Source organism: Palaemon carinicauda, chromosome 3 (assembly GCF_036898095.1).
Source record: "Palaemon carinicauda isolate YSFRI2023 chromosome 3, ASM3689809v2, whole genome shotgun sequence".
Taxonomy (NCBI): domain Eukaryota; kingdom Metazoa; phylum Arthropoda; class Malacostraca; order Decapoda; family Palaemonidae; genus Palaemon; species Palaemon carinicauda.
Window position 1 is genome coordinate 40,927,885 of NC_090727.1, and position 13,919 is coordinate 40,941,803.

The 13,919-nt window shown below is 31.7% G+C and overlaps 1 protein-coding gene across 1 annotated transcript in view; it reads left to right on the top strand.

Annotated features, from left to right (window-relative positions):
* LOC137631533 (uncharacterized) overlaps positions 1-13,709 on the top strand; it is a 21,602-nt gene extending 7,893 nt beyond the window's left edge. Inside the window, exons 2-3 of the mRNA XM_068363310.1 lie at positions 13,200-13,288; positions 13,652-13,709. Coding sequence (XP_068219411.1) covers positions 13,200-13,288; positions 13,652-13,709 — 147 coding nt within the window. The remainder of the gene's footprint in view (positions 1-13,199; positions 13,289-13,651) is intronic.
* The last annotated feature ends 210 nt before the right edge of the window (positions 13,710-13,919 follow it).

Consider the following 13,919-nt stretch of genomic DNA (forward strand, 5'->3'; position numbering starts at 1 on the left):
AGGTATAAGTTTTATGGAGATTGTGACCAAATTATATAATGATCATTCTTATCATACAGCTGAATCGGTGGATCGTCGTTTGAGATCTAATTTGGGTGGTAATACTTTCCAGTTAAGCATGTTGATATAAATCTAGTTTCATAGTTTATCTAACGCTCATCTATTCTACTCAAATATCTAAATTGTTTAATTTCTTATTTCAATTCCAAGCGTGTTGTTTAATTCTCCGTTTCCTTTTAGGGCACTTGTGCTTGTAGTAGTCTGGTACCAAAATAGGGGTGTACTTTGACTTATAATAACAAGAACAACAATTTCAATAATACCGATAATAATCATAATAATGTCATACGTTTTATAACCCAAGATTTCTTTTCTGTAACAGAAAATGTGGAATATATATATATATATATATATATATATATATATATATATATATATATATATATATATATATATATATAAGAACTTTCCACTAACTGTTAAATACATTTCCCTATCAATTCTTTCATCGAAAGTATCCATATATGCAAAAGGCCTCACTCGAAGCACACCGTATACTGTATACCCTGGTCAGCCTCCGTACCATAGCATCATCTCACGTGTGATCCCATTAACTTTTGGTTTCCTTTGATTTATTTTACCTATCAACTGCCGTCCTAGTCCCCTGATATCTGTACTACATCCTTCTATCTTTCATCTTTCAACTCTGCCTCTCTTTTTTTTACACATTTAACAAAAGCTCATATTACCAATGACATCGACCCATGGATACCTCTCTTGTTCTTTTCTGTCACCTGACGGCTTTTTATAGGTTTAAAGGCCACCAATGAATGGCAGAGGCAAGGGAAAGTGACATTGCCATATCGAACAAGGCAATGCCCTAGAGACTGACCATACATACATATGATCAGCGCCCAAGCCTCCTCTCCACTCAAGCTAGGACCAAGGAGGGCCAGGTAATGGCGGCTGATGACTCACCAGATAGACCTATAGGCTCCCCAAAACCCCACATCCTTAGCTCACAAGGAGGGTGAGGACGCAGCGACCAAAGGAACTAATGAGTCTGAGCGGGACTCGAGCCCCAGTCTGCCGGTCACCAGTCAGGGACGTTACCACATCGGCCACCACACCTAATCATATTTACCGAAAATGCAAGTGATATTTCATGAAATATACAAAAATTTTATGGTTATTAATATTTCAATTTTCGGTTGTCATTTTCCATATTAGGCTTTCATTAATGACATATTTCTTTATTTCAAAGTTTAAATGAACATTTTAACGACCACACTTCCCATTCTTTTTTTTTTTTTTTTTTTTTTTGCGTAATTACTGAAATATACAAAGGCTCAATTTCAAGAAATTTGAAAGAGTAAAATACCATATCCTTTGAGTTTCAAGATGAAAGGCGGAGAGGAAACAGAGAAAACTAAATTTCCATATTTCCACCGGCACAATTCGAGATGGCAGGCCACTTCTAGCAGCCGCTCAAAAAGTTTGCCAAGTTAAGACCTTTGGCTCGTTGGGGGCTACCGAGTTTTCGAGTAGTCTTTTTTCCCGGCACTTTGACAAAAAGATAAAACGTCATTCTCTCTCTCTCTCTCTCTCTCTCTCTCTCTCTCTCTCTCTCTCTCTCTCTCTCTCTCTCTCTCTCTCTCTCTCTCTCGATAAATGAAGTGAGACACGATGCCGTCGTCTATTGCTGAGAAAGTTTTATTTGAAAAACAAAAATTGCAACAATACAATATTTCATAAATCTCTTCCTGCAATTATTAAACGTCTCAATTTGAAACTTATTGACATTTGCATTTTAAGCTTTGGTGTAAAAGTCCCATAACTAAATTGTTGTAATTGGTGCACTTCCTATGGATTCTATAATAATAATAATAATAATAATAATAATAATAATAATAATAATAATAATAATAATACGTAGTACAGTAGTTATACAGTGACCTTCAATTGCTAATGAATTTGTTTAACAGTATTAGAGGTGTCCACTAACGATTACAGATAAGGAATATTACGAACAATGCATTCAAATCGATTCGAGAGAGAGAGAGAGAGAGAGAGAGAGAGAGAGAGAGAGAGAGAGAGAGAGAGAGAGATTTAGGAAGAAAAACCAAGAGGTAAGGAAGAGATCAGGTGGGCTCGTTTGATGAAGTAAACCATATATATTTGTTGAAACATCTAGCTAAGATATTATAGTTAGGTTTGCACTTTTACTGCCTATCAAAAGACACAAAAATGAATTTGAGATTGAACTTTAATAGGTCAGAGTTCAGCAACATACTGGTAAGGAAGGTCATCTTCAACTGAACACTTGAAGTGACTCACAGATAGCGACCTAGACCGGATTCCTGATGGCATCAAAAGTGGAAAAGCTATCCTCACTAATATTAGATTACCTCTACGTTGATGCTGGTGTAGTTTTTCTCTTTTTTCTTTTTAATACAATATCTATTAAAAGTATATTTACTGCTTATAATAACCACTGGCAGCAAAGTGGCACCGCATATTGCAGATGAACTTTCATTTTATAAACGATAATTATATCGATGCATCTTCCACAACAAATACATCAACATGAACAACAGCAGAAACAAAAATAATAATAATAACAACAACATCAATAACAATCAATAGCAACAACAATGATAATAATAATAATGATGATGACGATGATGATTGTTATTACTATTATTATTATCATAATAATAATAATAATAATAATATAATAATAATAATAATCATAATAATAATAATAATAATATTAAAAATTAAGCAAAAAATATAAGGACACAGGGCATCAAACATTCTTCGACCTTTTTTTCTTCAAAGCTAAAGTTCTGGAAGACATTACTGCTCTCTCCATTTGTCAAGCCATCCTAAATAGTCAAGTGTTCTAAGTTATCAGAGCTGCTTCAGTTGCTCTAAATTTATAAAACTGACTTTTACATTACAATTTGTACCGTATTCTTAAACAAATAGAAATAATATAAGGGAGAGCCGAGGCTGCACGAACATGTCAAAGGTACAGTATGATTAGGTGGGGACCTACAGTATACTCTGAGACACAGCTCTGGTATGTATGGTGGCTATACACTATCGTGATTGAACAAAAAACAATATATGGATGGACATCGTCATCTCACACACCGATAAAAAGGGGGGAACAAAATCTTACCAAAGAACAGGTTAATATCTCTCTCTCTCTCTCTCTCTCTCTCTCTCTCTCTCTCTCTCTCTCTCTCTCTCTCTCTCTCTCTGAAAAAATCACAGATAAAAGTATGGTGTTATCAGTAATGTTTCATCCCGTCTAAATTGAACTTCTGTTTTCTATTCTCTCTAATACCATTCTAGTTTTCAACAAAAATGAATTACCTAAATCAGATGGATTTATCAAAAGGCAAAATTTGAATTTTAACTCTTTAATTCGCTCTAATATGTGTAAATTATATGGAAATATTATTTTAGACCTGTTTCAATAGTGATTTCTTAATGCACTTTACTACGTTTATACAATATCTAAAACTTAGCAACTTAGCATTTAAGCAGCAATATAAGAATGTTCATACATTCGCACACACAAAACAAAAACACATACATATACACACATACATATATATAGATATATACATCTATATATATACATACATACACACTCATATATATGTATATATATATATATATATATATATATATATATATATATATATATATATATATATATAATTATACATACACACACACACATACATATATATATATATATATATATATATATGTATATATATATACTGTATATATATATATATATATATATATATATATATATATATATATATACAGTATATATCCTGTATTAATCTCCTAAACATAAAGGAAGGATTCAATGTTCTCATCTTGAAAAAGATCATTAGTTAAAATACACATAATAACAAACGGGCAAATTTCATAAGTTTCGTCTAGCTAGAAAACAAATAAAGACTAAATTACATTAAAGCTTTAAATTGACTTCTGAAACAAGAGCCACGACATCATATTCATCTTAATGAAAGCCCCAGTGATGCTGCAATGCAGTATTTGAACTGAGCAACGGTTTGCAACTTTATGAATGGATCCGTTGATACGTTCTGGTATGCATGACTAACTGATGCTTATGATTGACTCAACAAATCTTGCTAATGCTTGGTATTGATTACAACATGAATTGATATATATATATATATATATATATATATATATATATATATATATATATATATATATATATATATATACATATATATATACATATATATATATATATATATATATATATATATATATATATATATATATATATATATATATATATACATATATATAATTACATACATATACATACATACATACATACATATATATAATACATACATATACATACATACATATACATATATATATATATATATATGTGTGTGTGTATATATATATATATATATATATATATATATATATATATATATATATATATATATATATATATATATATATACTGTACATGAGTGGGAAAACACGAACTCAGTCTGTGAATTATCATATTAGATTTATATGATTTAACTTACAAATGGAATATGAATCACAAAATAAATATAATTTAATTTACTTGTATATGTAATGTCTAAAAAAGGCTAAAATGCCTAAAAAATGTCTTAAAACTTTTGAAAATGTATTTCACTATAGCAATTATTTATATAAATTAGAGTTAACTATTAATGCAAACAGACTGTAATGAAAATATATATAATACATGTTGATTTTGTTAATATCCTTGATCTTGTTTGTAAATATACATAAGTAACATTCACCTCCAATTGGGTTGCATACTAAATAGCTTGCTTTCAGTCAAGTTATAATTCATTTAAAATAAAAACGGTAATAAATGAATAAAAGAATAAAAAAGGATTTAATGAGACAAAATATAGGACAGCCAGTATTATAGGACAGAGAACCAAAGAGAAAGTAAACTATATATATATATATATATATATATATATATATATATATATATATATATATATATATATATATATATATATATATATATATATATGTATATATATATATATATATATATATATATATATATATATGTATATACATATACATAAACGTATATACTGTACACACGCACACACATACATATATATATATATATATATATATATATATATATATATATATATATATATATATATATATATATATGAAGGTAAAATGAAGTTTGATAAATTTGGTGTATTCTACGAATGCATTAAATGTAATAACTGACATTTACAAACATACAAAAAGATACGCAGAGATTCAACACATAGCAGTGTAATTTCTAATGAGATGAATTAATCAATTACAATATACAATATCGACACAAAATATATATAAATAAGCGTTCCACAGAGATCTTATAATCTGAAAAAAAGTGTCTTGGTTGACGGCAAAATATGTCCAGACATTTCACATAAGCCTCAAATAAGCTTAACTGTTTAAACAGCAATAGAGCATCCCGCAATTTATAGCACAATTAATGTCAGCTAAGGGAAGCTCACTCAGCCTCATATTATATGACCCAAGTCACATCTGGTCCCAGACTTTCATTTTGTAATGGCACTATCTGAACATGGGATACTTATAATTTTTTTATTATTGTAGTTTAATATGCTTTTACAACAAGAGAAAAGAATTCGCTCTATAAATTTGAATTATCATATGTACATATCCCTTTTTACGTATTATATATATATATATATATATATATATATATATATATATATATATATATATATATATATATATATATATATATATATGTATATATATATATATATATATATATATATATATATATATATATATATATATATATATATGCGTTAAACTCACGGGAACACGTGATGATAAGATGCAAGAAAAAAAAAAAAAAAAACAAAAAAAAAAAAAAAATACCGGGGAAATTAAGTGTAATGCATAATAGTTTCCTCCTTGACTTCTTCATGAGTCCTCTTGAAGAAGTCGTACGTCGTACACACGCACACACACTGACCTCTCTCTCTCTCTCTCTCTCTCTCTCTCTCTCTCTCTCTCTCTCTCTCTCTCTCTCTCTCTCTCTCTCTAATATATATATATATATATATATATATATATATATATATATATATATATATAGATAGATATATACACACCCATATATCCCTTTCTGAGTGGTAATACCTTGAAGTCATAAAAGGAGTTTGCGTATCACAATGATCAGTAAAGCTGAACTGGTCCAATCCAAACATACTAGGTTGGTTTTCTGTGAGTGATCTGACAAAAATCTCCCACCATCACCAATCCGCACTGGTCAGCGTGGTGACGAAAATTAGCCAAACCCCAAACATGCTGAGGCCTTTGTCCTGCAGTGGAATAGAAATGACTACATTTGTTGTTGTTTGCTGTATGTATGTATGTATGTATGTATGTATGTGTGTGCATACATATGAGAAGTTCAACAATTCATCAAGATTATTTTTTGTGGGTGAAAGTTTAAAAGATTATAATCACCAAGAACAACTCTCTATTCAATGTACTTTGAAACATTAAAGAAATTTAGTTTCATTATGCTGACAGAGATTCACTAAACAATCTAATAAAAAACAAATGTACAGAGGATGGCAGGGTCGTAACTTACGACATGATTTAATGAAGAAAATCCTCTTTTCCAAGCATTCACTTTTGTTAATAAATTTTCAAATATTCCAGCTGCTACATCAAAGGGGCTGTTGTCACCAATTTTTTTTTCTTTTAGTAATTTCCCTTATTTAACAATATGTCATCGGTATAGGAATGACTATGAATTCAAGAAAGTTAATGCAAATATTAACTTAGCGTAGACTGCCAATTCGCAAGGTCTTATGTTGGAAGAACTCCTCGACCATTTCTTCTTTATTTCCTGATAAAATTACTTAATCAAATAGTTTCAAACCGTCCAGCTTAAAATGGGTTAACCTTTCACAACCCTGTAATCAAGCCTAATTCATCGATAATATAAGTCGTTAACAAGTTCCAATTTCTAACTGCTTGGTTGATAATTTTTCAAATTTTTATTATAAAGAATGTTCGGCTGACGTTCTGATGCGTATCTGAAACCAGACACATTTAACCTTAACCTTTAAGGAAGACATTTTCCAGAAATTTAAATTTCCAAAGTTCCTTTGCTCGTCATTTGAAATACATATTGAATATCATGCTCGGATCATATTCGCTACCAATTGGAATCTCATGCTAATTTCATCTTAATAATGCTCTTCATTACTCATAGAACTCAGCGTCAAAGGCAACCTTAATTGTAACTCTATGATAGCAACGTAATTGGTGGCACATGTACGAAGACATAAAAACCCAAAATATTCATATATGATCTTAATTAGACATTCATCTACATATAAAAGTTTCCATACTTGAGCATATTCAAAACGTGAAATGTAATCTAAATATTCCCCGAATCAAATGTTTGGCGTACAAATCATGGGCACGACAAACTGGGATATAACATATTGTCTTAATTGTAACAAAGCTTCAATATAAGTAAACTAACTGAAAGCATATAACTTTACTTCTTAAGTAATCAAACTTTACATTAACGATACTTCTACTATAAAAACTAAAGGTTAAAGGCTGTTCTTTAAATGAATATACTAACTTTCAAATTTATACACGTGTCTTCAAGTACACGAAGAGTTAAATCAAATACAATATAAATTATAAGCTTGCTATATAATTCACGAATTTAGGGACATATTAACTTTCCAAAAAGTATTATAAGTTATCAAGACAAAATTACCTTAAATCAGAAGAAATATATTAAATATACGACTATCCTCTCAATTCTCTCTTTCCAACAACCGTCGAAGTCAAGTTTTTCATATTCATTGACAATAAAACAATAAACAAGTATTCCATGACATAACGTTAAATTAGCCACCTGACTCCCTCAGAAATAAAATGTGCACGTGCACACCTTTATCAACTTCAAGTGGAAAAAGTAAAGCAGAAAACAGAATCGTATCATCAATAACTACTCCAGCCTCCCGTTTGATCGTTTTCACTTCTAACGTAGCTTTGAATAAATCCAACTCAGAGCTTTAAAGGCAAAAGGACTCTTACGATTGTGCCAGTGATGCCTGATGATCAAAGAACGCACAATTTTCAGGTTTAAAAGAGTAGGCTACAGAAAAAAAAAAAAAGAATAGAAATTGGAAAATGTTGCACCTGTCGCAAGGTAGCTGTTAGGTACTAACAGAAAAGCAACGTGAATGTAACTGAATTTTATTCAACAAGATAACGAGCTTATATACAAGCGGTTGGGGACAACATGGCATAAAAATTCCAAAAATGTGAAACACGCAATGGCAAACTTGAACAAGTTTTTCTATTAGTGCGGGAGAGAGCGAGAGATAAAAAAAAGAAAAAAAAAAAATAACGTTACAGTGTATGAGCATGTATGAAACATGTGCGGTACACACACCTTTCCACGAAGATTATAGAATATATGTGGGATGAGTCTTTAGTGAATATATAGCCCTGATAAAACTACGCACTTAAAACGTAACTACTTGGCATTTATAATTAAAAGTAGTGGCTAGTGGGGAAATGGAAATGTGTACAATTAGAAATATGATACACTTAATAGCACGAGGAAGCTTAGGTGGCGAAAATTGCAGCTATGAAATATAATAAAATATATCAAATGGGTGCAAAAGGTTAAACCTTACAGGATCAAGGAAGTAAATGTGATGTACAATAAGCAAAGCGAAAAGAGAGTATTAAAATAAAAAAAAATAAAATGTTTAAACGCAAAAGACAGTGATAGCAATGCAAAGTATAGCACAAGAGAAGTTTACCTAAGAACAGAAAATTTTGCTGTATTGAAATATGGCTGAAACCTATGCAATGAGGTTGATGTTTAGTAAATGCGCATAAACAATAGTTATCACGATAAATGACTGCGGAATACTGTAAAGATAAGATGACAATGTGGAAAGCGAGTCAACAGAAGAGTAAAGATGACTCATTTTTTTTCCAGGCGATTTGGTCAGTTGGAGAAAAGAGGAGATAGAGTACATAATATGGAAACTAACATAATTTGAATATGAGGACAGGGATGGGGGAGAGGAAAAGCCACAGAGTGAAAACTCGACGTGTTAGAAGCGTTGGAATAGAAAGATCTTAGCAACTCTGCTCATGAGTAAAACGACACACACACTGTCATGGAGAGATGTAATAATAGTAAAGAAATCGGAAATTGGGCGGAAATTCCCACACAGGTCATGTCTAAGATTGGTTTTTGTCAACCATCGTTGCAAAAGCTTTGAATTGCAAACAAGAATCATTTCAAGAGGGTCTTGGATAGCGAATATTTAGCGTTTTCTTTCGAATCTTAACATAAGATCACACAAGTAATTGATAAGTAATATAAGAGGTTTATCAATAATACTAAGCTCTAGTGTTCTATTAATGCATCTTGAACTATTTCTCCATAAAAACTGGTTAGATCTATGAAGACGGATACGGCACAAGATACCATTAGTGAAAAATTGCGAGATAATATTATCCAACCTTCCAAAGTGTCTGTTTAATATACTTAAACACTTCTGCATTATCAGCAATTATCAAATCCTTATGCACACCTTACACGACTTTTGTTGGTAGAGATTACTTTTCCTATATTTGGTTTCCCCTATTTCGATAGTTAGCATCTTATTCTTTAAGCAGAAGTCTCAACACCATCCGCATTATCTCTATCGACTTTACCATAAGCTTTTCCTTCAACTTTCATTCAAGTTTCATATCTGCTTCCTTATCAACACTGGGTCATAAGAAACCGTCACATACCTAAACCTGTAGTAACCCTCGCCCATCAATCATTTTGTCATCTGCCTTATTTTCTATATCAAACCAGGGCTTTTCCTTGCTCCAAGTCTAAGCAACAAAGTAGGTTATAGCGAAGCCGAAGTGACATTTCAAGCCAACAATGTTAGGATACGTAGGTTAGTATAATATATATATACAGTATATATATATATATATATATATATATATATATATATATATGTATGTATATATATATATATGTATATATATATATATATATATATATATATATATATATATATATATATATATATATATATATATGTGTGTGTGTGTGTGTATAAACATTAATGAGACTGAACGAAGTATTTGGCAATAGCAAATCTTTTACACACGATCATATTACCTAATAATAATTATTAAATTTATTGTCCATCTCTATAACAGTGTAGCACAGTCATTAAGTAGTCAAGTACCTTAAAAGGCTGGAAAAACATGGAAACCTGTCAGAGCACGGGTGGAAAGGCAATAAAGTTGGCTAAGATGCATTGCCTACTTAACCAGACAGGAGATGCTAACAGTCCTCATACCCAAACTGTAAATAACATGTACGGCAAACCTTCTACAGTGCAACAGTATGGCGCGTCTCCTGTATATAATGCAGGTCTTACCTGTAATAAAAAAAAGATAAATAATAGTACTAATATATTATCTAATAAACTACTATACAATGATATTCCAAAGCATACTAACATTATTCGTACTGCTACCTCTCCTCTCTTCTCACAAGAGATTGATGTGGTATTCAATAACGGCACTCAAACCATAGGCACATACATATGCAGCAGCTAGTAACCAGATGCCCCGTTTTGCTGAACCACCAGACAAGAATGATAGCGACCAACAACTATTAAGAAGATCGGCAAGAACATAACAAGCAATAACTTACATTGCCAATGCATGAGAGGAGTCAGTGGAAATTGGAATACCGGCACATACAATTTTATGAAGATCTATTTTTGAGAAAGCCCTTAGTGTCAAGTGAAGAAGAATCACGTTCCTAAAATATCATGTCCGACAAAACTATCAACAGGGATGAATTTATTTATAGTCTCTCTCTCTCTCTCTCTCTCTCTCTCTCTCTCTCTCTCTCTCTCTCTCTCTCTCTCTCTCTCTCTGTTTATATATATATATATATATATATATATATATATATATATATATATATATATATATATATATATATATATAGAGATTAGTTCAACTGTACAAGGCAGTCGAAGAGTTGGAAGACCCAGACCTATATGGCTGAGGACTATGAAGCGTGAAGTAGGAGAGGACGATTGGAGAAGTATTGATTAAAATCTCAAGATAGAGATGACTGCCGAAATCTAACTGAGGCCCTTTGCGTTAATAGGCGTAGGAGGGGATGATGATATACAAAAACAAAATTACCCATTAACTAAATTGAGCAACAACGTTCACAACATACAAAACATATTTCATCAGATATTTTGCTTTACTTTAATAATTCCTCTCCTCTGCTTAGTCTATTAAAAGCTATAACTAAAGGCATCATCTAAAACATTACAAAAAGTAAAGTTTCACACTTCAATGTTGGTTCTGTTCTTTTGTTCTCCTCTAATTCATTAAGTCTGTGTGTTGTGCTGCATTTTTTATTCTTATTTACACTGAGAACAAATGAACACATACAGAAACGCCAACACACAAAACTTTTACTTGAATGAAAAACTGAAATGTCAATTAAATTAATGTTTACTATGCGCAATAGTACCATATATCTAAAACAAAGGGGACGTGTCTTTAACAATTACGATTTACTTAAATGTTTTTTTGAAGAGAGAGAGAGAGAGAGAGAGAGAGAGAGAGAGAGAGAGAGAGAGAGAGAGAGAGAGAGAGAGAGAGAGAGAGAGAGCAACTTAATTCGCAATAAAACTGTCAGACCCATATACTTGCTTCGGCGAAATTTAAAAAAAATAATCTATAATTATTTGTAGTTTTGTAATAAGTATTTGTAGGCAAAGTGACATGGGCTATCATGGGTTCTCGCCATATGGGGATTTCTAACCATTTTTCCCGATGATGGATTGTTTCCAAATACGAGGTCTTTTAAACCCTCATCCTTCAGGGACATGTATTTATAAAACGCGAAAATTAGATCACGTCAATAATTATAAACATAATTAAATCTTAGCAAAAATATCGCGAAGACAATTATTTCCATCAACAATGTAACCGTATCTACTTATCAAGTCCTTATTTTATTATTGTATTTCTGTAAACAATCTATGAAAGCCTTATTATAGTGACATTTTACACAGTAGCATTCTCGTGAAGGTAAATTATCCATAAAATTTCTTATATATATATATATATATATATATATATATATATATATATATATATATATATATATATATATAAGTAATCATGATGAATCAGAAAAGTGGAGAATACATTAGGAATTCTTTAGGAAACTTTCTGAGAAAAAAAAATCATTCAGATGCACAGATGCATGAAAAATTAGCAATCAGAACACTAATCGTTGTTCTTGTTCTTGTTACACGGACAGCTGAAGAACAGAGTAGAAGTAATTGACAATTAAAGAAATCTTCACCTATATCGGCCTGTTTGTGTGTCAACAGGAAAGGTAATAATTGAAAACCTAATTGTGAAGCAAATTAGTTGATATCTTTCATTCTGTACTCATCTATAGAAGAGTTTTATTTTTTTAGAAAATGAATTACTACGAAGATGGTTTCCACTGAAGCAAACTCAATTTTTCGTCGATTTCTCCTTAAATTTGAGAACCTGGTAATAGAAAAGGCAAGGTGAAAACATAACTATAAGATAGTGGTACACAGTAAAGGTTAAAAGGTTAAAGGTGTCTGGTTTCAGTTCCAATATCATCAGAAAAGATGCTCACCAGATCGTCAGCCTAGCAAGCACAACCCGCCACTGAGGTGCCCATCCACAGCAGTGGCCTTCCCAGTAAACATCTTAAACTCACGGTCCCTGGCTGGGATCGATCTGCCGCCATGCGAAGACTGGCAAACACGTTACCACTGTATTAGCCAGGAGTCTAGGCACTACTATATAATGAAAAAAAAAAGTCATATCAAAACGAAATGACTGCCCACCCCAACCTATAAAATGTAATATCTCTCAAAAACATTTATACTATCGCCTATCTCTCTCTCTCTCTCTCTCTCTCTCTCTCTCTCTCTCTCTCTCTCTCTCTCTCTCTCGGACAGACACGAGTCTCCTTTAGCTGTTCGTGTTTCCAGCTCAAGTTCCCAACAGTCAAGGAACTCACCTATTTTACTCTTAACTTTCCGCAAACTCTCGGGGCTCTGCTGTTCCCTTGTGTCTTTCAGTAAGTGCTTTTCTGACACGCACTCGTTGTCACTGAAAACATTTCGATAACATTGTCTCTTACGTTTGGCAATCGAAGAGTTTTACGATTTATTTAAAAAATACAATTAGTTGTGTAAGCTTTTATAGGTATGCAAATGACCCTAATAATAAAGATTTTCCCGTTTTCCGAACGACATTCTTAATTATCAATACTTATAAGTATAAAATATTGATTTAACAGCTCAAGATAGAGACGACTGGCGAAATCTAACCGATGCCCTCTGCGTCAATAGGCGTGTAAAGATATGATGATGATGATAGTGATGATGATGATGATGAATATAAATAATTATATTTAAGATTTCTTTGACCTTTCACATAGACTGTCAGCAGCGAACATCATCAAAATTATGTTCCATAATTACAAGAAATCGCCTTAAAGATGAAGATAATACCATAAACATTTGTGACAAACTAGACATTGCAGTACCTTGTCCAAACAACCAAATTAATCAATATTGCGTCTAGTTAGTCCTTCAGAGGGTGCATATCACGAAACTCCAGAACACTGTGAAATAACCATCTCTGATCATTCACCGCCTTTAGGTTCTTTAGGTAGTCGTTCAGACCTATAAAATATAGATTATGAA